This window comes from Lepus europaeus, chromosome 18, assembly GCF_033115175.1.
Source record: "Lepus europaeus isolate LE1 chromosome 18, mLepTim1.pri, whole genome shotgun sequence".
Taxonomy (NCBI): domain Eukaryota; kingdom Metazoa; phylum Chordata; class Mammalia; order Lagomorpha; family Leporidae; genus Lepus; species Lepus europaeus.
The window spans coordinates 46140779-46168612 of NC_084844.1; the positions used below are offsets into that span (position 1 = coordinate 46140779).

General features: G+C 46.8%; 1 protein-coding gene across 1 annotated transcript in view; it reads left to right on the forward strand.

The window, feature by feature from the left end:
* Positions 1-27834, forward strand: part of VPS53 (VPS53 subunit of GARP complex) — a 150738-nt gene that overhangs the window by 121086 nt on the left and 1818 nt on the right. The window contains exons 18-20 of the mRNA XM_062215673.1: positions 5808-5956; positions 13591-13660; positions 27361-27498. Coding sequence (XP_062071657.1) covers positions 5808-5956; positions 13591-13660; positions 27361-27498 — 357 coding nt within the window. The remainder of the gene's footprint in view (positions 1-5807; positions 5957-13590; positions 13661-27360; positions 27499-27834) is intronic.

The window sequence follows — 27834 nt, forward strand, 5'->3', positions numbered from 1 at the left end:
CACTTTCTAGTTATAAAGGCACATCTTTCTTTTTTCATTAAAGAGAACTACATTTTATTATAAAAGCAAATCACCTTCATTTTAGAAAATATAGTTATTGGCCGACGCCGTGGCTTAACAGGCTAATCCTCCGCCTTGCGGCGCCGGCACACCGGGTTCTAGTCCCGGTTGGGGCACTGGATTCTATCCCGGTTGCCCCTCTTCCAGGCCAGCTCTCTTCTCTGGCCCGGGAAGGCAGTGGAGGATGGCCCAAGTGCTTGGGCCCTGCACCCGCATGGGAGACCAGGAGAAGCACCTGGCTCCTGGCTTCGGATCAGCGAGATGCGCCGGCCACAGTGGCCATTGGAGGGTGAACCAACGGCAAAAAGGAAGACCTTCCTCTCTGTGTCTCTCTCTCACTATCCAGTCTGCCTGTCAAAAAAAAAAAAAATAGTTATTTAGTTTGTCTTTTTTTTTTTTTTTTTTTTTTTCTGTCGTTGGTGGGGGGGATAGGCAGAAAGCGGGAGGGAGTGGTGAGAGAAATTGTCCATCAATTGGTTCACTCCCCAAATGTCCACAACAGGCAGAGCTGGGCCAGGCTGTAGCTAGGAACCAGGAACTTCATCCAGGCATCCCTTGTGGATGTCAGGGACCAACTACTTCAGACATCACCTGCTGCCTCCCAGGATGCACATTACCTTCTTTAGAATTGAGAGCAGAGCCAGGGCTTGAACCCAGGCATTCCAACATGGATGTGCAAGCATCTCAAGCAATGTCTTAACTACTACACCAAACTCCCACCCCTAGAATTTTTAAAAGAAAAAAAATTTAAATTACCCATAATTCCAATGAACAGATATATTTCTTTTTATGCGGATATATTTTAAAATGAAAATAAGTTCATATTTTATACATTGTTTTATAACCTGTTTTTCTCCTTTAGCAGATGTTAATAGTTTTCTATATCATTTAATCTAGAGAGTTACCATATTTTTAGTGGTTGCATATTCTGTAGTACAAAGAATTTATTATTAAAATTATGACCGGCCGGCGCCATGGCTTAACAGGCTAATCCTCCGCCTTGCGGCGCCGGCACACCGGGTTCTAGTCCCGGTTGGGGCGCTGGATTCTATCCCGGTTGCCCCTCTTCCAGGCCAGCTCTCTGCTATGGCCCAGGAAGGCAGTGGAGGATGGCCCAGGTCTTTGGGCTCTGCACCCGCATGGGAGACCAGGAGAAGCACCTGGCTTCTGGCTTCGGCTCAGCATGATGTGCCGGCCGCAGCAGCCATTGGAGGGTGAACCAACGGAAAAAGGAAGACCTTTCTCTCTGTCTCTCTCTCTCACTGTCCACTCTGCCTGTCAAAAAAATAAAAAATAAAAAATAAAATTACGACCCAAACTAACCTTTACCATGGAATTCATGTGTGTGAGGCACTATGTTAAGAGCATTCCGTGAATTGTCTTTCATTAAAAGATTTACTTATTTATTTGAAAGTCAGAGTTACACAGAGAGAGGAGAGTCAGAAAGAGAGGGAGAGGTCTTCCATCCTCTGGTTCACTCCCCAATTGACCACAACAGCCGAAACTGCACCAATCTGAAGCCAGGAGCCAGGAGCTTATTCCAGGTCTCCCACGTAGGTACAGGGGCCCAACATCATGGGCCGTCTTCTACTATTTCCGCAGGCCATAGAAGAGAGCTGGATTGGAAGTGGAACAGCCGGGACTCGAACTGGCACCCATATGGGATGCCAGCACTGCAGGTGGCAGCTTTACCCAAAATGCCACAGTGCTGGCTCCACTATTCTGATATTTTTTAATTGCTTTTAAATTCATTTTCCCATTAGCCCATCAGTGAATGGTAATACACAAACACCTTCTTAAATCCTTTGTTCCTCTACTTTCTGTTCTAGATCATCTTGATTTTTTTCCTTCCTTTGGGGTTAACCAACACATATCATTGGGCAAAGAGGTGAGAGAGGTCGTTCCTTCCTCCTCTGTACCACCATCACCACTACTGCATCATTGATATATTTACACCCTCATTCCAGATGTGGATATTTCTTGCCACAATTCTTTCAGCTAATTTGGAGTTCATTTAGGGGAATAACTCTTCTTTTGGAAAATAACACAGTAAAACAGAAATAACATGGGCCTTGGAGTTAGACAAACCAGCAGTCTCAGTCCCGCCAGCTTGCCAGTTATGCCTCATTAGGCTTGTCACTCATTGTCCTCAAGCCTGTCTGTAAAGCAAGAGTAACCATACCTCCCTCACTGCATCATTGTCAGCAGTAAGTTCGTGTGACAGTGTCAACCCCAGGGCCGGGTACACACAAGGTAGATGGTTGTAAATATTTCTTCTGCCTTTGACCAGCGTTGTGCTGTAGTAGGCAAAGCTACCACCTGTGATGCCAACATCCCATATCGGCGCTTGTGTGAGTTCTGGATGCTCCACTTCTGATCCAGCTCCTTGATAATATGCCTGGGAAAGCAGCAGAGGATGGCTCAATTGCTGGGCCCCTGCACCCTCATGGGAGACCCAGAAGAAGCTCCTGGCTCCTGGCTCCTGGCTTTGGTCTAGCCCAGCCCTGGCTGTTGCAGCATTTGGAGAGTAAACAAGCAGATGGACCATTTCTCTCTGTCTCTGTCTCTCCCTCTCCCTCTTTAAACACTGCCTTTCAAATAAAGAAATCTTTAAAAAATTATATTCCTTCCCCCTTACTGTTCCCACACAATGCATGGTTCAGTGCTGTGCATACAGAAGGTACCTGTAAATCTAGCAAATGATTGTTGTAGGAGTGAAAGTGGGGAGGGGGAGTAAGAGTGAGTGAAAGTACACTTGAGCGAAACATCCGTTGCTCGGGGCCACAGCGATGCATCCTAAACCTTAACTCTAGTCTCCCAAATGTTCCCAAAGTCTGAATGTCTAAGTCTCTGTTCTATAGCTCTTTAATCCAATAATCAAACTGAAAAAGTGGGAACTGAAGTTTTCAGTTGAAGAAGGTCAGTTTCTCAGGAGACCTTTTCCCAAGACAAAGTGACCTACACACTGTAGGTTCAACCTAGCATCAGTATCCTGGGCAATTCAAGTAACCCAAACCTTCAGTCACCCTGGATGGGCTGCGTGAGACCTCAGTCATCTGGAGTAGTGACCAGACAGAATTGCTACCAGCTGTGTTTTGCGCATTTTAAAAAATAGTAAAGGTTGGGGCCGGTGCTGTGGCTCACTTGGTTAATCCTCCACCTGCAGTGTTGGCAACCCATATGGGCAATGGGTTCTAGTCCCAGCTGCTCCTCTTCCAGTCCAGCTCTCTGCTGTGGCCTGGGAGTGCAGTGGAGGATGGCCTAAGTGCTTGGGCCCTGCACCTGCATGGGAGACCAGGAGAAGCATCTGGCTCCTGGCTTTGTATTGGCACAGCGCTGGCCATGGCGGACATTTGGGGAGTGAACCAGCAGAAGGAAAACCTTTCTCTCTGTCTCTCTCTCTCACTGTCTATAACTCTACCTGGCAAATAAATTTGAAAAAAATAGTGAAGGCAATGCCAATTCTGATTGTTTTCTAGTACTTGAAATCATAAATTCACTTGACTTGTGCTAAGTGCTAATACTTCTTTTAACTTGACCAGTGGAGTCATCACTGGCTAAGGTATTAAAGCAAATCACTTCTTTTCCCATATACTCCTAACATGGATATGCACTGACTTGGCCAGTGATTTCAAGAGGAATTAGATGATGTACAGACTCACCAGCAGGAACTGGAGGAAGTCCCAGGTCTCCCCTGCCCTCTTGCCTAATAGTTACTTTGTAACCAGTGACAGAGCCCTTCACCACCTCTGTTTATGGGCCTCCTCTATGAATGGAGACATACAGTGTTTTGGTAATTGTTTATAAGCTCTTCTCAGATTTGAAGTACATGATGCTTCCAACTTGGAAAACAATGCTGATTACCATGGAGGAGCTTCTTGTTGATTGGAAGTGGGAGCGTCAAGCCCTGCCTAGCTCTCTCTGTACCCAGTGTGTTCTGCCCCAAGGCTTGTTGCAGCTCTGGGGAGAAGCTGAAGTGCAGACTTCAGAGGCCCATCAGTTCTGACCTCACCCTGTGAGCTCATTTAACCTCACCTAAGGTGCTCATTATTTGGATAGGTCAAAGCTACAAAGTCAGATGGAAAAAGAAGCATCTTTAGTAAGATAAGAGATAATGTGGAAAACATTACACATAACCAAAGCATTGGAATATAAAGTTCATATTAGACCTGTCTGCTGTTCTTCCGTTGTTTGCTTCGGTTTTTTCCCCAGTGAAAAATTAGGGACCTTTTCCTGTCTGGTTGTAAAGCCTTGCTTAAGACTCTTCATGTCTCTGGACCTTGGTCTTCCTATCATTTAGCAGCAAAGAGACCCGTTCCCACTTTGCGGTGGTCACAGTGTGCTTACGCACACTGAACACTTACAGAATATGAGTACCTGCTGATTTGAAGAAACACTGGGACACAACATGGTGTTGTTTGAGCTTCCCAGGGCTGGGGACTCTTCCATGTACAATAGGATTCTTTTAAACAACTTCACTCCGTCTTGAATTTCTCCTTTCCCTAGGAGCTCTATAAAAACAGTGTTTCCTTGCCAGAGACACCGGCTTCAGAACCACCAAGCTCCCTCTGTGAACGTATTGTACGGTCTGTGCTTGCAGGATCTCTGTGGCAGACAGTGAAGCTCCAGTCTGAAAGCTGACTCAGCAGAACTGCAGCATATGCCTGCTTTTCTTAAGATCACAGCGCCCATTCCCTGGGGCTTGCCAGCAGACCGAGAGTGGTGCTGTCCCATTCTGTAGACACCCGTGAGAGGCGGGCGCCACCCCATTGCTGCTTCCTGCTTTCTAGGGCCCATTCTGCAGTCAGCTTACTGCAGTTGTTTCCAGAACACACACCCTAATTCTGCTCATTCATGGCCTAGGCACAGGCCTCTTTCCTGCCCTGCTCCCCTTCTCACCCCTAGTGTTTGTCAGAGATCCTTTCTCCTTTCCCGCTAATGAAATCTTGTCACGGTCCTGAAGGTTTTAAGAGTGTTAATATTCTACAGGCACACCTTTTAAATTGTTTTATTGTGGGAAATTTCAAATACACTCATGGGTAGAGAAAACAGTGCAATAAACCCTGTGTGCCCAGCACCCAGCTTCACAAATTTACACCCCTGTTCACTCCCCCAACCTCAGATGACCTTGAAGCAAAGCTCACGTGTCGTTTCTAGTTTCCCTTTTAAAGAATTCCAAACTCTTAGCAATTACTTGAGAGAATGACCGGTGGGCATTCTTGTTACTATTCATGATCAGCCAGTACAGAATTGGTTAGACAAGGCCGGCGCCGTGGCTAACTAGGCTAATCCTCCGCCTGTGGCGCTGGCTCTCCGGGTTCTAGTCCCGGTTGGGGCACCGGATTCTGTCCCGGTCGCTCCTCTTCCAGTCCAGCTCTCTGCTGTGGCCCAGGAAGACAGTGGAGGATGGCCCAAGTGGTTGGGCCCTGAACCTGCATGGGAGACCAGGAGGAAGCACCTGGCTCCTGGCTCCAGATCGGCACAGCATGCCAGCCACAGCTCACCGCCTGTAGCGACCATTTGGGGGTGAACCAATGGAAAAGGAAGACCTTTTCTCCCTCTCTTTCACTGTCTAATTCTGCCTGTCAAAAAAAAAAAAATTGGTCAGACAAATTCCCAGGATAGAAGGAGCCAGTTCCCGTGGTACCAAGCTGTGAATTCATTTCCACTCCACCCTGCCCCTGCCCTGGCAACAGGTGACACTGTTCTGCAAAGGATCTCAACCCTCGCCCTCTCCTCTATTTCAGATGCAGTGGCAGAATGTGGAGCACGTTGGTGACCAGAGCCCCTATGTCACCTCTGTCATTCTTCACATTAAGCAGAATGTCCCTGTCATCCGCGACAACCTGGCTTCCACGCGGAAATACTTCACTCAGTTCTGCATTAAATTCGCAAAGTAAGTCCCAGAGCATTTTCAGCACTGGGTTGGGTTTGTTTTAAAAGCAGTTTTATTTTCACAGCAAAATTGAGCAGAAGGCACAGAGGTTCCTCACATGCCTTCTGCTGCCACACATGCGTAGCCTCTCCTCTGTCATCAGCACGCCCACCGCAGTGGTACATTGGCTGCATTTGATAAGCCTCCACTGACACACCATCATTGCCCCAAAGTCCATGGTTTACGTTGGGTTTCACTCTTGCTGTTGTCCATTCTGTGGATTTGGAAAAATGTATAATGGTCTATATTTACCCTTTCTACACAATGCCAGATGGGTTATTTTAATGCCATCCACGCTACCCAGCATGCTCACAATGCAACTGATCTCATTCTAGTGACTACAGGCAAACTAATTTTAATTTGTACCCAAAAGAAGCTTAATAAGAAAACTAAATGTGCTACTTAAAGTCATAGAGTGATAGCAATACAATCATCAGCCACATCAAGACAAACAAAAATGAGTTGAGGGAATCTTATTATTCTGAATTATATGGCCATCACCACCCCTTGCCCAGGTTGGCATCATTAAAATTATTTTCCAGTGATTTATTGTATGCACATTGTTTATGGCTAGAGTGTAAGCTTTTTAATGGTGGGGACTGTCATTTCTGTTTCTTTTGAGCCTTCTCTTCCTCCCAGTAGTACTTGGTACTGTGACCACCAAAATGAATCCATCTGTGAATGTCCCTGGGTCCTGGGCAGGTACTAGAAATGGAGACGAGCAAGTCATGGGACTCCGTTGCCAAGGTAGATGGAGTAAATACAGAGCTGCATGTCTTGTGGCCATGGCCTTGTGTGTGGCTGTTTCTGCCTTGAGTTTTGAAGCCAGGAAATGGTTTGGTCCTTCGCCAATCAGCATCTGGCTGTAGCACCATTTCCCGTGAGACCCGGCAGTGTAGAGGGTCGGTGTCTCCCCTGCTCGATTATCAAACAAGCAATTTGGCTGAGTACTCAGGAGAGGGCTTGGGGAAGGTCAGCCCAGCCCGGCTACTGTGTTAGGGTTCTCAAATGATGATTCAGGGCTCCAAGTTCCTGTCTTCCCTGAATCTCTTCCAGTTTATATTCAAGTAGGGCTTTCCCTCTCTCACACACAGATAAATCCCTTAGGAACAACAATAATTGAGTGGCTTGTAGCGTTAGCTTTAGTTTCTGGTTTGTCAAGAAAGGATAGCGTATGCTCTCGAGGGAGGCATTAATGTTTGCAGTGTGGCAGATGGACTAGGAGCTGACATTCTCTTCCCTCTCTGGGTACTCATTAGTGTGTGTTAAAAGCCTTCTTGATAAATCACATTGTGACACTCCCCATAATGCCGGTAGAAGCAGTGTCTCTATAAAGATTTACTGTGACTGGAAACCTCCACTGTGGCTACCCAGGGGTCTGATTGAACTTACAGCAAAGTGAATAAGGAGTCCATTGCTTAGCTCATCCCAGCATCAGCCTCATATTCCCTCTGAGTCCTGTAAATATTTTACTGTTAGTGACTGACTTGGGGTAGGATACCCATCTCTCACATCTTGGAAAGTTCAACCGTAATCTACCAAGTATTTGTGTTTTGATCCATAGTACTTTCACATCCTGGTAAAATCCTAGTCTAAGACTGGAAACCTTAGGGGTGGAGGTTGTAAGGTGACGGTTCCCCAGCCAAAGGTAACTGACACCACCCGATGGCCTGCAGAAGCCCTTCACAGTCATCCTCATATGGCGGGGACTCACTCCGCGAAGACATGTGCCTGGCACCTCTGTGCCCCACGGCTACGCCTATAGAGTAGCACACAGAGCCAGCTCCATGGCTCAACCACAGATGACTCCTGTGTGAAGTAACTTGGGTTACAGCTGTGCCAGTATAACAGTTATTGGTTGAATTTGATCTCACATTGCTTGTTTGGTCCTAGTTGACAGCACTGAAGAATCCCTTCCCAACAGTCCTTGTTCACACTCCTTTCTGATCAGCAAGCCGGCCCCTAGACCTGACCTCTGGGCTTTCAGCTCCTTTCCCCTAACTTCCTTTCCTGTTCCACCAGTGCACAGCCATGGATGTTTTCTTTTGCCACCATTTGACGTCTGAAACAATGTCAGCCTTTCGTATAATCAAGGTGACCTACTGATTGGAACTGCAGTTAGAACCACAAGCAAATGGCTAAGGCATCAATTTGGATGCCTGCTTCCCATATCAGAGTATCAGGGTTAGATACTCACATCCTGCTCCTGATTCCAGCTTCCTGGTGATGCAGACCCTGGGAGGCAATAGGTGATGGCTCAAGTATTTGGGTCCCTGGCAGAGACCTGGATTAAGTTCCTAGCTTCCAGCATCAGCCTGGTCCAACCCCAGTCATTCAGGCATTTGAGATTGAATCAGTGGATGGGCGTTCTCTCTTTGTTTCTGTTTCTCTGCCTCTCAAAAACAAAACACACACACATGCACGCACACGCACACACACACAAAACTTTCCTCATCCACTAAGCTGTTTCTCCTCCATTCAGTAATGGAAATAAGACAAATCTTTCTCTTTTTTAAGATTTATTTTATTTATTTTGGAAAGGCAGAGTTACAGAAACAGAGGGAGAGGCCAGCACCGCGGCTCACTTGGCTAATGCTCCGCCTGTGGCACTGGCACCCCGGGTTCTAGTCCCAATTGGGGCGTCGGATTCTGTCCCGGTTGCCCCTCTTCCAGGCCAGCTCTCTGCTGTGGCCCGGGAAGGCAGTGGAGGATGGTCTAAGTGCTTGGGCCCTGCACCCACATGGGAGACCAGGAGAAGCACCTGGCTCCTAGCTTCAGATCAGCGCAGCACGCCGGCCACAGCATGCCAGCCGTAGCGGCCATTGGAGGGTGAACCAATGGTAAAGGAAGACCTTTCTCTCTGTCTCTCTCTCTCTCACTGTCTAACTCTGCCTGTCAAAAAAAAAAAAAAAAAAGAAAGAAAGAAACAAACAAACAACAAATAAACAGAGGGAGAAACAGAGAAAGATCTTCCATCCACTGGTTCACTCCCCAAATGGCTGCAAAATGACCAGGGCTGGGGATGGGCCAGGTTGAAGCCAGGAGCCAGAAGCTTCTTTCTGGTCTCCCACGTGGATGCAGGGGCCCAAGCACTTGGGCTGTCCTCACTGCTTTCCCAGGCCCATTAGCAGGTTCGGAAGTGTAGCAGCCCAGATTTAACCAGCACCCATATAGAATGCCAGCATCACAGGCAGCAGCTCTACCCACTCTGCCACAACACCAGTCCCCGTAAGACAAATCTCTTAATAGGAGGTTAGAAAACTGAAATGAGAAGTCACATGTCAGTTTCCTGATAAAGTGTGGATACCAAGCTGATATCCAAAGAGTGGTATCTGCTACCATAATTAAAACATTTATTAGCATGCATTCCCTCGAGTAACTCCTGTGTCCCAGATACTGAATTAAGTGCTTTGGCTTAATAAACGTAGTCCTCATCTTCATTGGCCTTAACAGTCAAGTGTGCAGCTAGGTTAGCTGTTCAGGTAGGGGCCTGTGGACATTGTATAGAATATGGTGGAGGGAAAGCTTCCTAGAAAAGCCACCCCCGGGCAGAGTCTAAGCCTTAGGAAAGGGTGCTTGGGCAGGGGAAGCAGTGTATGCAAAGGTCCAGAAGCACGCACACCTGCAGAGTCATGGGATATGCAGGCAGATCGGCCAGGTTGAAGTATAGGGTGCCAGGATTCAGCATGAGGCTGAACACAGAGAATTGAGAACCGAGGACGGTCTTGGCTGCAGCCATTGAAGAGCTTCAGTCAGAGGAGGAACTTGCTTATATTTGTGTTTGAAATAAGTGCTTTTGGCAGCAGTTGGGATAAAAAGTATGTGACTAGGGCTGGCGCCATGGCTCACTTGGTTAATCCTCCGCCTGCAGCACCGGCACCCCATATGGGCGCTGGGTTCTAGTCCTGGTCGCTCCTCTTCCAGTCCAGCTCTCTGCTGTGGCCTGGGAAGGCAGTGGAGGATGGCCCAAGTGCTTGGGCCCTGCACCCGCATGGGAGACCAAGAGGAAGCACCTGGCTCCTGGCTTCGGATCAGCGTAGCTCCAGCCGGAACAGCCATTTCGGGGGTGAATCGACGGAAGGAAGACCTTTCTCTCTGTCTCTCTGTCTCTCTGTCTCTCTGTCTCTCTCTCTCTAGGTCTAACTCTGTCTGTCAAAAAAGAAAAAAAAGAGAAAAAAAGAAAAAAAAAGAAAAAGAAAAAAAGAAAGCATGTGACCAAAGGCAGAGAAACCAGTTAGGCACCTACTGAAAGAGTTCAGGTTCAGGGACTCACTCAATCAGGCCCCTCCCAACCTGACAGGTATCCATCTCCAGACCCCCAACCCACCCCACCCCTGCCTCTGGTTAGGAAATTCCCTAATCTGGTCACCTGTTCAAAATATTCCAGTGTGACTCATAATGTGACATTCCTGTGGTGGCAGTAGTGAGCAACACAGCCATCTTCAGCTGTTGTGTGCAGAAGAATCAACAGTCCCTGCATGCCGAAGAGAACAAGCCAGGCTGGGTGCAGATCTAACTGGATGCCCATGGTGAACCACCACACCTCCCGATCCCATAAAAGCACCTGTTAACCTTCTGCCCGAGAGCTAGTCCTTCCCAGCATGCTGTCTCTCTTATGTTTGGAGCATAAACGCCAGTAAACCTGGTCTGGGTTGTACATTGGCCCCTTGTCAATTTCTGTTTGCAATTATGCCGAAGAACCAGAGATTGGTAGCAAAGTAAGAAGTGATAAGGGCAGTGGCAGTGGGGATGGTCTAGAAGAGCCGCTAAGAGCATTCAGGGCCAGAATGGGTGAGTGAATGATGTTGGAGTTGAAGGTGAGGGGCAGTCTTGGGTAACCCTAGGTTTTAGACTGAGTCACTGAATGGATGAGAGAGAGCCAGTCCACTGAGCCTGGAGTCCGGAGAGGGGCTAAGTTGGATATGCTGGGTGCTGGTACCCATTCTGTTAGGGCATCCGACTCAGTAGATATTAGAGTGGGTACAAGTGCACAGGAAAAGATGTAGAGATTGAAGGAGGAGGAGGCTGCAGACTTGGTAGCAGCATTTGAAGAGTGAGGAGAGAGGTTAAAAAAAGAGCCAGCCTTTAGCTAAGCCTGCAAATCCTGCTTCACTTTTATCATTCCTTCCTCTGTCATGGGCCCTTGTGACAGCTCCTGGCCTGTCTTGATGATAGCCATTTCTGTGTTCTACAACTTCTGTTCCATATCAGTGCAACCAGCTTTCTTGATTGAGGCCTCTGCAGTGTTTCCCAAAAAGCCCTCCCAACCTGCTTCAGTTTCACTCACCCTTTCCCCAAAATGAGCACCATCAGCCCAAAGGATCCAGATTACTTGTCAGGACCCAGGAAATTTTTTCAGGGTTCTGTATTTAATTTCTTGATCTGATGATTATTATTCTTTTTAAGTGTTTTTATTCTATTTTCTTTTTATTTGAAAGGCAGAGACATAGAGATAGAGAGACAGAGAGAGAGAGAGAGAGAGAGAGAGAGAGAGATCTTCTATCTGCCGATTTACTCCCCAAATGCCTGCAATAGCCAGGACCAAATCCAGGAACCCAGAACTTAATCCGGGTCTTCCACATAGGTGGCAGGAATCCAAATATTTGAACCCTTGTATACCACCTGCCAAGGTGCACATTAGCAGGAAGCTGGATCAGTAGAGGAGCTGCAGCCTGAACAAGGCACTCCAGTATGGGATGTGGGTGTCCCCAGCAACGTAACTGCCGTACCAAACACCTATCCCTATTTATTGTTTGATCTCTTAGCAGATATTTTTTGGCTTTGCATTTTTTTTAAAGATTTTATTTATTAATTTGAGAAGCAGAGTTACAGAGAGAGGGAGAGACAGGGAGAGATGTCTTCCATCCGCTGGTACACTCCCCAATTGGCCACAATGGCCAGAGCTGGGCTAATCCAAAGCCAGGAGCTTGTTCCGAGTCTCCCACGTGGGGGCAGAGGCCCAAGGACTTGGGCCGTCTTCTACTGCTATCCCAGGCCATTGCAGAGAGCTGGATCAGAAATGGAGTAGCTGGGACCCAAACTGGTACCCCTATGGGATACCGACACTGCAGGCAGCAACTTTTACCTGTTATGTCACAGCACTGGCCCTGGCTTTGCGATTTTTTAAAAGATTGATTGTGGGCCCAGCATTGTGGCACAGCTGGTAAAGCCTCTACCTGCAATGCCAGCATCCCATATGGGTGCCAGTTCATATCCTGGCTACTCCACTTCCAATCTGGCTCCCTTCCAAAGGGCCAGGAAAAGCAGCAGAAGATGGCCAATGTTTGGGTCCTTGCCACCCATGTGGGAGACGTGGATGCAGTTCTTGGCTTCCACCTGACTCAGCCCTGGCCACTACAGCCACTTGGGAAGTGAATCAGTGGATGGAAGATCTCTCTGTCTCTCTCTGTCTCTCTCTAACTCTGACTTTCAAATAAATAAATAAATCTCAAAAAAAAAATTAGATTGATTTGGAAAACAGAGGGACTGAAAGAGAAGGAGACACTGAGAGAGAGATCTTCCATCCCCAAATGGCCACAACAACTGGGTCTGGGCCAGGCTGAAGCCAGAAGCCAGGAAGGAGCCCAAGTACTTGGGCTATCATCTGTTGCCTTTCTGGGCACATTAACAGGAAGCTGGATTGGAAGCGGAGTAGCCAGGACTTGAAATAGCACTCTGATATTGAATGCTAGCATTGCAAACAACACCTGTGCGCCGCAACACCAGCCCCTGTTTTGCATTTAAGACTCCCTGACTGTGCCATTTTTATTTTGCTCTTGTATCCATTGGGTTGTTTCCAGCTACTAATAATGGAAACCCTGATTCAAATTTACTAAAATAGTAGTAAATTTTTTATTTCATATAACCAGAACCCAGTGGTAGGACAGATTCAAGAGTGGTGGCACCGGCTAATCCTCCGCCTGCGGCGCCGGCACACCAGGTTCTAGTCCCGGTTGGGGCGCCAGATTCTGTCCCGGTTGCCCCTCTTCCAGGCCAGCTCTCTGCTGTGGCCCAGGAGTGCAGTGGAGGATGGCCCAGGTCCTTGGGCCCTGCACCCCATGGGAGACCAGGAGAAGTACCTGGCTCCTACCCTCAGATCATTGCGGTGCGCCGGCCACAGCCGGCCGCGGCAGCCATTGGAGAGTGAACCAATTTCAAAAGGAAGACCTTTCTCTCTGTCTCTCTCATTGTCCACTCTGCCTGTCAAAAAAAAGAGTGTTGGCTGACTTGGTGGTTCAATGATGTCCTTATACTCAGGTCCTTTCCCTTGGTGCCCTTGGACTGGCTTCATCTCCATAATGGTAAAGTGGCAGCTCTTGATGTTATACCCAAATGCAGCAATGCCCCAGTGAAGAAGACAAAGTCTTGCCCCAGCCTTGCAATGAAGTCCTTCACTCTGATGTGATTGGGCCAGTTCAAGACCTTGCATACCTAAACAAAAGCAGAGCTTTGGTTGGAAAGAAAAGGAAGGCAGTGATATGTACCTTGGTTCTTTGTGTTCTCTTGGAAGGAAGTATAGCTGTAATTAACAGGTGTCTTCAGTTCTTTACTAAAGAGAGAATAAGCCTGATTTGCCCCTTCTTTCTTATCCACAGCTCCTTCATTCCCAAATTCATCACTCACCTCTTCAAGTGCAAGCCAATTAGCATGGTGGGAGCAGAACAGGTAAGATGGACTTTGTCAGAAATCCAGTGCATGCCCTTCCTGTCCATATGTGCTCTGGAGACATAAATTGGTTGATGTCCCTTGTTTCATATGACCTGGTAACTTCCTCAGTCCACTCACCCATTTAGTTTTAAAATTTTGGTTTAGCACCTACAAGGTAAGTACCAGGTTTTGTTCTGGGTGCAGAGTATCCCACAGTGAACACGACAGAAAAGGGCTCTCCCTCATGACGCTCACATTCTAGTAGATGAAGATCATCTCAGCCGCGTGCTGAAGGGTGGAAGACCCGGTCACGCGCCGGAGTATCTCCAGGGAGCAGAGGAGGAATGGGAGGGGAGAGGAGGCGGCCAAAGGAGGCGCCTGCAGAAGCTGAAGCTCAGGGGGACCAGGAGCAACGTTCCAGGTGGAGGAGCAGCGAAGGCTCTGATTACTTCAGATCCCATGGTGGCCAGGGCGGGGGGACCATTTAAGAGCAGCAAGCAGCAAAAGGGCTTATCTCGTTGGTACTGTTCACCTCTCCCACCCCCACTGAGTTCACTTGAATACTGTGCATCAAGACACCTCTCGAGAGCATGCGTGTCACCTCTGGGTGGACGAGCTGAGTTACAGGCCTCCTGCCTGCTGTCACCGTGATCTGGAACTTGAGCAATCTGAGTTAGAGAACAGTTCAAACTTTACGACAGTCATGTGCGGCCCGAGCACCCACTGAGATGCCAACTCTTCATGCTGACCGTGAGTGATTCTTGCACATTCATTTAAATGAATCCTCTCTAGACCTCTGTCAATGCTTAGAAAGCATGAGAAGATTCTGTAACTTAAGACATTTCCACAAATCCTGCTCTTCCAGTGAGCAAGCAGACATGGTTGAAGCTCAGCTCTCCCCTAGCTCCCCTGCCCTCCCCCTGGCCTCTGCTTTCCAGCCAGAGTCATGCCCAGTAAGACGGCAAGTTAGCACATGCCCCAGGGCATCATGGTCTTCATGAAGAGCCATAGCCAGCATCTGTGAGCAGCATGAGCTCTTGAACCTGTGACGTGCAATGTCTTTGTAACTCTCTTTCCATGAGTGGCCTTCCCAGGATCTGAAAAGGAAGTGTGGTGTGAGCATTAAGGCGTGGGCTTTGGGATTATAGGGGTCCGAGGCTGAATCCTCTGTCTACAGCATGGCAACTATTTGCCTCAGACAAATTGCTTAATCTCCTTGTCTGTAAAGCGGGTGCTCTAAAATCATAGTGCCACCCCACGGAGTAATTGTGAGGATTAAATGAGAAAATGCACAGCGTGCCTGCCATAGTCTGGCATGTGGTAAGCCACAGTAAATGCCAGCTCTTAGTAATTTTAAGCTTCCCGAGACCGGGGACATGACTCTGTTTCTGTTTCCATCACCCATCTGTCTCGCCAGCCAGCAGTAGCTGGAGTCAGAACGTTGTCTCGGAAAGCTTCCTGGGAGGTTGTGTGGGTTCAGACGCCACATGGGCCTGACTGCAGCAGTGCAGTGTCCAGACATTCCTGACCCTTGTCACAGGCGCAGAACTCTCTCTCTCCTTTGGAAACAGCAGGAACACGCCCTGATGTGTCTCTCCAGTTTCAGTAGCACACACTTACTGGGCACCCATTCTTTCCACCTCGCTGTCATGTGTGATCCCAAAGGGTGTGGCTGATCACAATCTGGGTCTGTGGGAGAAGTTCTTGAGTTCTCAGTCTCTGTGTTTCTGTCTCCAGACTGGACAAAGCCCCTGCAACACAAAGTTGACTCATTGGGAACATGAGTTTGAGCTTTGCCCAGGCCTTGCTAGCTGATTTAATTGTCTAATAACCAGGATATTTTCATTTTGTGATCTAAATGCACTGTCATATCCATTTTATACAGATTTTCCCTTCTTTAAAAGAACATTAGAATAATCAGCTCAGACCCAAAGCCAGTAGCAACAGAAAATTTTCAGTTTGACCAGTGTTTACTTCTGCTTTTAGGTGTGGATGGGAAAACCATCTGCTGGAACTGGAGTTTTACTTTATCAGAGCCCAGGCAGGTAGGAGTGGGGAGCAGCAGGGCGGGGATCTGCAGGCACCGCCGGGGAGAGGGCAGAGGTGGACACTGCAGGCCAGTGTGGCCCTGGCAGGACTCCGTGTGAGCTGAGGTTTAGTTGGGCCCTGCTTGTGCTAAGTGCATCTCTGGGCTCTGAAACCTGAGCAGTCATGTAGCAGGAGGCGTGTTCTCTCAGGCAGCAGAACCATATGAATCCAGAAGGTAACAGAGATGTTCATGGACTGAAACAGATTCTGCTTTTATTGGTGGAGGCCTGTACGCCAAGCTTTAACCACAGCTGTGAAATTCAAGGCATTAAGATTCAGCCTAATCTCAGATCCATCTGCTTTGCCACAAAAGTGCTAGGTCCTAAATGTAAGTGATACTTAAATAGTTATGCTGAAAGTGAGAAAGTAGACATTTCCCTGCTCCTGGTCCTCTTCCTGATTGCTCTATAAAGTGAGTTCTTAATCTTTGGCATCCACTTGAGCAATTGCAAGGGCACATGGAACTGAACCATACCAGAATTTGTAATGCTTCTTCCTGGTTTGTGATTTTCATAGAACCTTGTGGGATTTGCAGGGTCATTAATTATCTTATGGCCATGGTTGTCTGTGACTGAGCACACAGTAGAAATGGTATCCATTCACCCAAACTTAACAACAGAGAAAGTAGCACAGTATGGTTGGGGGGAAGGAGACTTAGGATCGGGTCCCCACTGCAATTAATGATCCCTGTGATCATAACAGTGTCTCCTGAAGGCCCGGTTTCATCTTGTTTAAATAAGAGCACTGAACCAGACACTCCTAAGAGCCTTCTCCTCACACTTTTAAAATTTATTTATTTGAAAGAGTTACAGAGAGAGAGATCTTCCATCCACTGCTTCAGTCCCCAGATGGCCACAATGATCAAAGCTGATCCAGGCCAAATCCAGGAGCAGGAGCTTTCTCTGGGTCTCCCACATGGGTGGCAGGGCCCCAAGCACTTGTGCCATCTCCACTGCTTTTCCCAGGCCATTAACAGAGAGCTGGATCACAAATGGAGGAGCCAGGACACAAACCAGCACCCATATCGGATGTCGGCATCACAGGCGGCAGCTTTACCTGTTATGCCAAAACACCCAGCTGCAAGAGCCTCTTCTGGATAGATCTGTCATATTGTGTAGTCTGAAATACTCAGAGCACAATACGCTTCATGTCTCTCAAGTTGTTTTCTTTTCCTTTGTTCTTATGTATAATGTTGACTTTTTAAAAAACTGTAGTAAAATATTTATAACATACAATTCACATTTATAGCCATATTTAAATGTACAGTTCAGTGGCATTAAGCCTGTACACCTTTGCTGTGCAACCACTTCCTCCAGACTTTTTCCACCTTCCCAGACTGAACCTCGGTACCCATTGATGGGTACACTCATCTCTGGCAGCCACATTCTGCTGTCTGTCTCTGTGAATTTGCCTACCCTAAGTACCTCCTAGTGTTTCTCCTTCTGTGACTGGTTTATTTCATTTAGTATAATGTCTTTATAGTTTATCCACAATGCAGCATTTCACTTACACACCGTATTTTGACCATGTTGACTCTTAGACCCACCTATTTCAAAAATCCCAGATTCTCTGAAAGCCTGTGTTTGGCACAGCACGTTAAACTGCAGCAGTGCCAGCATCCTGGATCAGCAAGCTGGTTTTGAGTCCTGGCTGTTCTGCTGCTGTCTCTGTTTCTGATCCAGCTTCCTGTTAATGTGTGTAGAGAGGTAGTGGTTGCTGGCCCGAGTACCTGGGACCCTGCAACCCATGTGGGAGAGCTGTGTGGAGTTCCTGGCTCATAGCTGTGGCAGGTGTTTGGGGAATAAACCAGCAGATGGAAGATCGATCTCTCTCACTCTGTCTCTCCCTCTGTCTCTGTTACTCTGCTTTTCCAGTAAAAAATTTTTTAAAAAAACCACACATCTGAACAAAAAAATGTTTAAAGCAAATTGTAAACCTCGTTTTTTTTTTAAAGCCCAAACACAGCAGATAGGAGATAATCCTGGCAGTTAGAAAAATGAAAATGTAGGATGGTGATTCTCAGGCATGCTTTTATATAAAATGTCATAAAAGTATCAGGATTTTTTTAAGATTTATTTTTATTTATTTGAAAGAGTTACAGAGAGAGGTAAAGACAGAGAGAGAGAGGTCTTCCATCTGCTGGTTCACTCCCCAAATGGCCTCAACAACCCGGGCAGGGCTGGGCCAGGCTAAAGCCAGGAGCCAGGAGCCTCCTCTGGGTCTCCCAACGTGAGTGCAGGGCCCCAAGCACTTGGGCCAGCCTCTGCTGCTTTCAGGCATATCAGCAGGGATCTGTGGTAGCAGGGTGTTTTTAACAATATTTTATAAAACGGATTGATAAAATATAACCATTAATGATAAAAAATTTTCTTAAGCCTTAGTAAAAGAAATAGAGAAATTTTGGGGCCATTGTTGTGGCACATCAGGTTAAAGGTGCTACCTACAATGCCAGCATCCCATATGGGTGCTGGTTCGAGTCCCTTGGTTGTTTCACTTCTTATCCAGCTGTCTGCGAATGTGCCTGGAAAAGCAGTGTAAAATGGCCCAGTCCCAACCTTTGTAGCCATTTGGGGAGTAAACCAGAGGATGAAAAATCTCTCCTCTCTCTTTCTTTCTGTCTCTCCCCTCACTTCCCGCTCTCTCTCTATAACTCCATCCTTCAAGTAAAAGAAATAAATATTTTTGAAGAAAAGGGAACTTACTAGATCTGATGAAGGTTATATACAACACTTATTAGAGGACATGAAGTATAAAGGTATATCCGTTTGTCAAAACTATTTCCCAAAACTAGGCATTTGGCCGAGGGGTACAAGTGCCGATTAGGACGCCAGCATTCTGAGTTGGAGTCACTGTCTCCACTCCTGATTGCAGCTTTCTGCTTCCACACCCTGGAAGGCAGCAGGTGATAGCTCAGTGGTTGGGTCCCTGCCGCCCACTTTGGAGACCCAGAGTCAGTTCCCATCTCCTGGCTTCGGCCATTGTGGGTATTTGCAGGGTGAATCAGCAGATGGGAGCTCACTCATGATCATTCTATCTCAAATAAATAAATAATTTATAAAAGTATGCAGTTAAGAATTATTCATTTCAACATATGTAAATTTTACCTAAAAAAAAAAATGAGTGAGGGCTAGGGGAAGTGAACCTAGCAGGGTAGCTCAGCCTCTGCATTGTTGACATTTTGATGCAGAGAATCCTTTCCATGTTAAATAGCATCCATTACTTCTACGTGCAAGAGTCCAGATGTACCTTGTCATGTGTGACAGCCAGAACACCTCTAGACATTGCCAGGTGTCCCCAGAACTAAGGAAGGGGTGAATGCCACAGGGTCAGAGGCACAGGTGGAATGAGAATGGCAGAATGTTGTGTTACCGAAGCTGGATAGGGGGTGCCCGTGGGTTCAGTCAACGTGTTCTGTTTACTTGATGTAACTTTGAAATTCCCCAGCACATTAAAAAAAAAAAAGTGTTCCTACTTTATACATGCCCATTCATGTATAATCCAAAATAAAAGTTTATTTTGGGAGTTGACGCAAAACGCCCATGCTTCCTGAAATTAAACTGGCTTCTTTCTAGATTTTCTGATGGCAGAGCTTAGGTTCAGAACAGCTGAACTGTCTCCTTTCCTTTTTTGTGTCTATATGTGCTTCTGCCCAGATAGTAGAATGTTCTTCTTTTTACTCAGTACTTTCTTTCTTTCCAAAGAACTTTTTAAATCTCTTATCTACCACCTCTCAGTTTTCCTTGTCTCATTCACTCTGACTCATCCTGATTTCCATGAAGCCCTCCTTACCCCTGAGAGTTCCCTGCCTCTCCTTTGCTTGGTCAGAAGAGCCCTTCCTTTGTGCCACACACAGCTAGGAGTTAGGCACAGAGAGCCACCCTCCAGGAGGGTTCACAACATCGACATAGTCACCAGAGACCCCGAGACAGGAAGACCAGCCAGCACTATAATAAGCATGAACCAATTAATGAAAAATCACTATAAATGCCACACTCACTGGCCAAATGTAGAAAGTTTTTTTCTCTCTGGAGATTAGAAATAAGACAAGAGTGTCTGTTGTCACCATTTCTATCCGATGTTGCCCTTGAATTCCTAGCTAGGACAATAAGGAAAAAATAAAACAAAAAATATATCTTTAAAAGGTTTATTTATTTGAAAGGCAGAGTTACAGAGAGAGAAGGAGAGACCTTCCATCCACTGGTTGACTTCCAAATGGCCACAAAGGCCAGGGCTAGACCAGGCAAAAGCCAGGAGCTTCTTTGAGGTCTCCCATGTGGGTGTAGGAGCCCAAGGACTTGGGCCATCCTCCACTGCTTTCCCACGTGCTGGGATTCGAACCAGTGCCCATAAGGGATGCTGGTGTTGCAGGCAATGGCTTAACCCACAACGCTGGCCCCAGCAAAAAAATTTTAAGCAAAAGGTATACAGATAAAAAAGGAAGAAACAAAACTATTGTTTTTCACAGAAGTTATGATTTGAATAATATCTTCAAAAAATACAATTAAACTATTGGAATATAAATTTAGAAGATTGCTTAATATAAGGTCGATATTAAAAATTTATTTTGTGTATCAGCAACAAATATGAAAATTGTGGGTGTGGGCATTTAGCCTTGCAGTTAAGGTGCTCATGTGCCACACCAGAGTACCGGAGTTCATTTTCTACTCCAGCTGCTGACTCTGGCTCTCTGCTAATGCAGACCCTTGGAGGTTCCTGCCACCCTCATGGGAGACCCGGACTGTGTTCCTGGCTCCCAGCTTCAGCCCTCAGCCACAGCATCACAGTGGATGGGAGAGCACTCTTTCTCCTCTCACTGCCCCCATCTGTCTCTCTCCCCCTCTCAAATAAATAAATTTAAATAAATGAATGAAAATGAAAAATGTTAAGCAGACATTTGTTTCGTCTGGTGGTTTAGGACGCCCACATGCAATACCACAATGCCGAGTTCAGTTCCCAACTCCAGCTCCTGACTCCAGCTTCCCACCAGTGCAGACCTGGGAAGGCAGTGGTGATGGCTTAACTATTTGGGTTCCTGACACACACTGGGTCCTGTCTCTGGCTCCAGCCCCAGCCAACCATGATCACTGGGGACATTTGAAGTGTAAGCCAGTGAATAGGACCTCTCCTTGTGTCTCTGTCCCTCAAGTAAATTTGAAAATTTTAAAAAATTTCGAGTGAAATTATTTATGGTAGCATTAGGAAACATTAACTACCTAGGAATATATCGAGAAAAATATGCAGGTTGGCATTTGGCGCAGCAGTTAAAACACTGGTTAAGATGTGTGAATGCCATATCAGAGACCTTAGATTTGAGAACCAGCTCCACTCTTGATTCTAGCTTTCTGCTAATATGCACCCCAGGAGGCAGCAGGTTATGGCTCAAGTAGTTGGGTACCTACCTCCCACATGGGAGACATGGATTGAGTTCTCAGCTTCAACCTGGCCCAGCCCCAGCTGTTTGTGCACTTGGGGAGTGAAGCAGCAGACAGGAGCTCTCTATTTCTCTGTCTCTCTGCCTTGCAAATGAATAAATATTTTTAATCAGAAAACATTAAAAAGAAACATATATAACTCTTCTACACTGAAAACAATATTAAAGACACATTAAAATAAATCTTTAAGATGTCAGAATAGCTCAGGTTCATGAATTTAAAAACTATTAAAAAGATGTAAATTCCTCCAAAATTAATCCATAAATGCAGTACATTTCAAATAAGAATCCCAGCAGAGGTGTGTGGGGGTGTGGGAGGGAGAGATTTGATAAGCTGATTTTAAAAGGTAGACAAATGCAAAAGACAGACAATTTTGTTAAAGAACAAAATCGGACAACTTAGACCTCAGAATATCAAGACTTACATTAATTTTTTTTAAGATTTATTTATTTGAAAGACAAAGTTACGGAGAGAGGTAGAAACAGAGAGAGGTCTTCCATCCACTGGTTCACACCCCAAATGGCCTCAGTAGCCAGAACTGAGCCAATCCAAAGCCAGGAGACAGGAGCCAGGAGCTTCTTCCAGGTCTCCCACAGTGGGTGCAGAGGTCCAAACACTAGGGCTATCTTCCACTGCCTTCCCAGGCACATTAGCAGGAAGCTGGATCAGAAGTGTAACAGGGGCCGATGCTGTGGCATAGCAGGTAAAACCACCACCTGCAGTGCTGGCATCCCATGTGGGTACCAGTTCCAGTTCAGCTGCTCCACTTCCAATCCAACTGTCTGCTATGGCCTGGGAAAGCAGTAAAAGATGGCCCAGGTCCTTGGGCCCCTGCACCCACGTGGGAACCCCAAAAGAAGCTCCTGGATCCTGGCTTTGGATTGGCAAAGCTCCAACCATTGCAGCCATCTGGGGAGTCAGCCAGTGGATGGAAAATACCTCCCTCCCTCCCTGTCCCTCTCCCTCTCCCTCTCCCTCTCCCTCTCCCTCTCCCTCTCCCTGCTCCCTCTCTCCCTCTCTATTTCTCTCTCTCTCTCTCTCTGCCTTTGCCTCTCTGTAACTCTTCCATTTAAATAAAGAAATAGACCCACACATACATAGACACTTGATTTCCAATAAATAGTGCTAGGTAATTATAATCTTGACTTTTATCACACACCATACACAAAAATTAATCCCACCAAGGATTTCATGAAATTGGAACCCTCATACATGGGTGGTGAGAATTTAAAACAGTAAATCCAGTTTGGAAAGCAGTGTGACAGTAACCATAGAGTTACCACATGATCCACCAGTTCTACTCCTAGGTAAATGTCCAAAAGAATTGAAGAAATATATGCAATCACACAAAAACTTGTACACAAATGTTCATAGCAGCAGCCGAGAAATAGAAACATCTCAGACATTTATCAGATGATGAGTGAATTAACAAAATGTGTATAATCAGACAGTGAAGTATTGTTGAACCATTCAAAGGAATGAAGTCCTGACATGCTGTGCCAGGGTAAGCCTTAGAAGCACTATGCCTGGGGCTGGCGCTGTGGTGTAGGGGTAAAGCTGCCACCTACAGTGCTGGCATCCCATGTGGGTAGCAGTTCTAGTCCCAGCTGCTCCACTTCCGTTCCAGCTCCCTGCTATGGCCTGGGAAAGTAGTGGAGGATGGCCCAAGTCCTTGGGCTCCTGCACCCACATGGGAGACCTGGAGGAGGCTCCTGGCTTCTGGCTTCTGGCTTCGGATCAGGACAGCTCTGGTGGTTGCAGTCACCTGGGGAGTGAACCAGCAGATGGAAGACCTGACTCACTCTCTCTCTCTCTCTCTCTCTAGTTCTGCCTTTCAAATAAATAGAATAAATCTTTAAAAAAAAAAAAAGTCACAGTCACAGAGTAGGTGATATTTGCAATACATATAACTAAGTGTTCATATTCAAAAGTCATATTTTTAAAAACCTCTAACAAATCAATTAGGAAAAGGTGACCCACCAACAGAAACATGACAAAAGAGTTGAATAGGTACTTCAGGAAAAGGATATCCAAAAATCCAGTAGCTTATTAGTCATCAGGAAAATATAAATTAAAGCCACAATGATCTCAGAATGGCTAAAATTAACTGACAAATCAAGTGTTGGTGAGCGTACGGAGCAACTGGAACCACCGTACATGCTGGGAGGAATGGAAGTTGACACTGGCACGTTGGGAAGTTGTTTGGCAGCCTCTACTACAGCTAAGCATATGCTGCCCCTTGGATCTAGCAGTTCTACTCTTGACCAGCTGCTACCTTAGAGGTGAGGCCTCATGACCACCAAAAGCCACATACCAGGGGCCAGCACTGTGGCACAGCAGGTTAAGCCGCTGCCTGCAGCACCAGCGTCCCATACAGGTACTGGTTCAAGTCCCAGCTGCCCCACTTCCAGTCCAGCTCTCTGCTAATAGCCTGGGAAAGCAGTGGAGGATGGCCCAAGTGCTTGGGCCCCTGCACCCACATGGGAGACCCGGAAGAAGCTCCTGGCTTCGGTCCGGCCCAGCCCTGGCTGTTGAGGAGTAAACCAGCAGATGGAAGATTTCCCTCTCTGTCTCTGTCTCTCCCTCTCTCTCTCTAAACTCTACCTTTCAAATAAATAAACCTTTTTAAAAAAGAATAACCGCAGCAGGGTTATGAGCAGTAAGCCAGTGTACAGTGATGGAGGGCAGAAGAGTGCTTACCTTGTGGGAAGGAAAGGAGAGCATTGGCTGGAAGAGAGCACGAGGGAGCCTTCAGCAATGCCAGCGATATCCTGTTTCTTCAAGTAAGCAATAGGGTGCGTATGCATGTAGAAGGTCATGGAGCGGTCTACTGGCTATGTGTGTACTGTACTGTGTGGAAGCTATTCCTAAAGTAGAGGAAAAAAAAAAAAGCAAAAACAGAGCACGTCCGCAGCTGGGTCTCTCTGTCCTTGAGACCTTGAACTGTCCCCTCTGTGCTCCTCATTGAAGAACTGGGCAGTGCACATCAGGTCCTTTGCCTTCTAGGAGGGTGCCTTTGTCTTACGCACTCAAGATTTTCATCCCTCCAGGAATTGTAGGACACTCGTTAAGAAGTACAGGGTCCTCTCCAAAGGTTCTTGTTGCCTTGTGCCCTGCAGCATCAGTCAGCTCACATCAGCCCCAGAATTCTCTCTGCGGTGCAAACAGATTCGGCAGTGACCAACTCTGGCCCAAAGTCTCAGGCCTAAAAGATGAATTACTAGCTATTTTCAAGGTTGAAAACCAGCGGGTTTTCATGATAAATGGAACCTTTCATCGTCACTTCCCACAGCTGCTAACTCTGGTCAACTGATTCCCGCCTTTTCTGACTTCGTTGCTTTATGTGGAAGCAGTGAGGCCAAGGTTTTCAGCTCTTCCACTGTCCAGTAAAGACAGAGTTTCACTGTGACTGGCCTGCACGCGAACGTGTCAGATCTCTCCAGATACAGGGGACACTGGAGAATTATGTCTGGTTCATTCAGACCTCTTCCTGTCACTTGAGACTGTGCAATTATTTATGCGTATAGTATATCTCTGGGAACTAGGGGGTGTAGAGAAGTAGGAAGTAGCCTCATGTTTTAGAGTATAATCATGGGGGGTTATTTTCTACCCATAAATAAATGCCAAGGCACGGCTTTGAATTTTGACAAAGCTCTCAAAATTTGCTACATGGAAGACAAAGTTGAATTCTTGCCAGACCTCAAACAGCATACCTTAAAACTTTTTTTCATTTATTAAAAGCATGGAGGATAATGTCAAGAACATCAGCTTACCACTCAGTAAAAAATCTAATGTTCCCACTTTCACTTTGTAACTTTCTTATGTAATACAGTAAGTAATTATAGTTATTGCTGAAGCCCCCTGGGGATCCTACCCTGCCCTCCCTCTCCCTCTGTACTCAAAGGTAAACATTATTCTGGTCTTTATTTTTATCATCCCACATATGTTTTGATATGTGTATATATATTGAATACACATGCTATATGGTTTTGTTCTGCATGTTTTTAGCAGGGGAAAGGGAAATACAGCGCCCATCCACCTCCACCTCACCCTATAACCGGGCCATCAACCGAGGCAAGTTTAGCAAGCAGTTAAACGGGAACTATTGAGCCGGCTCCGTGGCTCATAGGCTAATCCTCCGCCTTGCGGTGCCGGCACACTGGGTTCTAGTCCCGGTTGGGGCACCGGATTCTGTCCCGGTTGCCCCTCTTCCAGGCCAGCTCTCTGCTGTGGCCAGGGAGTGCAGTGGAGGATGGCCCAAGTCCTTGGGCCCTGCACCCCATGGGAGACCAGGAGAAGCACCTGGCTCCTGCCTTTGGATAAGCACGATGCGCCGGCCGCAGCAGCCATTGGAGGGTGAACCAATGGCAAAGGAAGACCTTTCTCTCTGTTTCTCTCTCTCACTGTCCACTCTGCCTGTCAAAAAAAAAAAAAAAAAAAAAAAAAAAAAACAGGAACTATTAAGTGCCTGCAAGGCAGGGACTTATGAAGGCATTAAAATAACAGCAATAATGAGTTGGCAGTTTTTTCTAATGAGTAGGCAGGCGTTTTAGGACAGATTTCAGTGCCAGTAAGGGTGCAGTCTGTGCTGCTGGCAGAGTAATAGCTACATTCCACTTGGAAAGCAGTTCAAGATGTGTACCAAGAACCTCAGAGATGTCCTTATGTTTTAAGCTGTCCTGAAGACTCTGCTAAGAAATACTATTCACAAACCTAGAATATATGTACAAGGTTGTTCACCAGAGCATTTATTATTAATATTAAAATAAAAGAAATGGGGCCAGCGCCATGGCGTAGCAGGTAAAGTCATTGCCTGCAGTGCTGGCATCCCATTTGGGCGCTGGTCCGAGTCCCTGCTGCTCCACTTCTGATCCAGCTCTCTCCTATGTCCTGGGAAAGCAGTAGAAGATGGCCCCTGCACCTGCGTGGGAGACCTGGAAGAAGCTCCAAGCTCCTGGCACCTAGCTTCGGACTGGTGCAGTTCTGGCTGTTACAACCATCTGGGGAATGAAACAGCAAGATGGAAGACTCACTCTCTCTCTCTGTCTCTCTCTCTCTCTCTCCCTCTGCCTCTGTGTAACTCAACCTTCAAATAAATAAATAAATCTTAAGAAAAATTAAGCAAATTAAATAAAATAGTTTAATATCCTAAAGTTTTGCACAGACAACCCATAGTTGTACTTTATAGCTATTAAAAATCATGGTTTTGGGCCAGCGCCGTGGCTCACTTGGCTAATCCTCCTGCGGTGCTGGCACCCGGGCTCTAGTCTCAGTTGGGGTGCCGGATTCTGTCCCGGCTGCTCCTCTTCCAATCCAGCTCTCTGCTGTGGCCTGGGAAGGCAGTGGAGGATGGCCCAGGTCCTTGGGCCCTGCACCCACATGGGAGACCAGAAGGAAGCACCTGGCTCCTGGCTTCGGATCGGCACAGCGCACTGGCCGTAGTGGCCATTAGGGGGGTGCACCAACGGAAAAGGAAGACCTTTCTCTCTGTATCTCTCTCTCTCTTTCACTGTCTAACTCTGCCTGTCAAAAAAAAAAAAAAAAAAATCATGGTTTTAGGGGCTGGCATTGTGACATTGTGGGTAAAGCTGCTACCTGTGATGCCAGTATCCCATATAAGTGTCGGTTTGTGTCCTAGTTGTTCTGCTTCTGACCCATCTCCCTGCTAATGCGCTTGGGAAAGCAGCGCAGGATGGCCCAAGTGCCTGGGCCCCTGCATGCATGTCAGAGTTCCAGAAGAGGTTCTGGCTCCTGACTTCAGCCTGGATCAGCCCAAGCCATTGCAGCCATCTGGGGAGTGAACCAGTGGATAAAAGATTTTCTCTGTCTCTCTGTGCCTCTGACTTTTGAATAAATAAATAAATCTTTAAAAGAAAATCATGTGTTTTTCCAACTTCCATGATGGGAAAATGGAATATAAACTTCATCTATTAAGTATGAAAACTAAGATATAAAACCGTGTATGCATATGGTATAATTCTAGTGTTTTTAATACAGACCAGTAGGAATTATACCACATTTCACCATGGCCTCTTGATATTGTTTTGCCTGGATAGTGGGAATGATAATTTTTTTCTTTTATGTTTCTGTGTATTTTCCAAATTGCCTGCATCACAAGGAAAATGTTAGTAGCCGGCGTGGGTGCTTGGGTATCATGTCCCGGTGAAGGGGCTCCTAATTCTATGTTTCACTCCGCAGCTGCTACTGGACACCCACTCCCTGAAGATGGTCCTGCTCGACCTCCCATCCATCGGCTCGCAGGTGGTGAGGAAAGCCCCCGCCAGCTACACCAAGATTGTCGTGAAGGGCATGACTCGGGCCGAGATGATCCTCAAGGTGATGGCTCATGACTGCCTCTGGGATTCCACTGGAAGTCGTTTGATTGCTTTTCCCTTCTAGTTTTGGTTTTGAAAGCCCAGAGTACGGCCCATCCCCAGCAGTCCCAAAGGGCTGTCCAGATTCTTTGGCTGAACTAAATGTTGGCCTCATCAAATACTGTTGAAAGTCAGTGGACGGTTACTTTGTCTTTCTGACAAATAAAGTCTTTGTTGTCAAGGGAACCTCTTGTAATTAGATTTGGCCAAAACTGGAAGTCGGTGGCGTTGTGGCTGTGAATCACTGTGCAAGGCAGGGAGCCTACTTCTCAGCAGGGACTCCAGGCCCGGCTGTCCG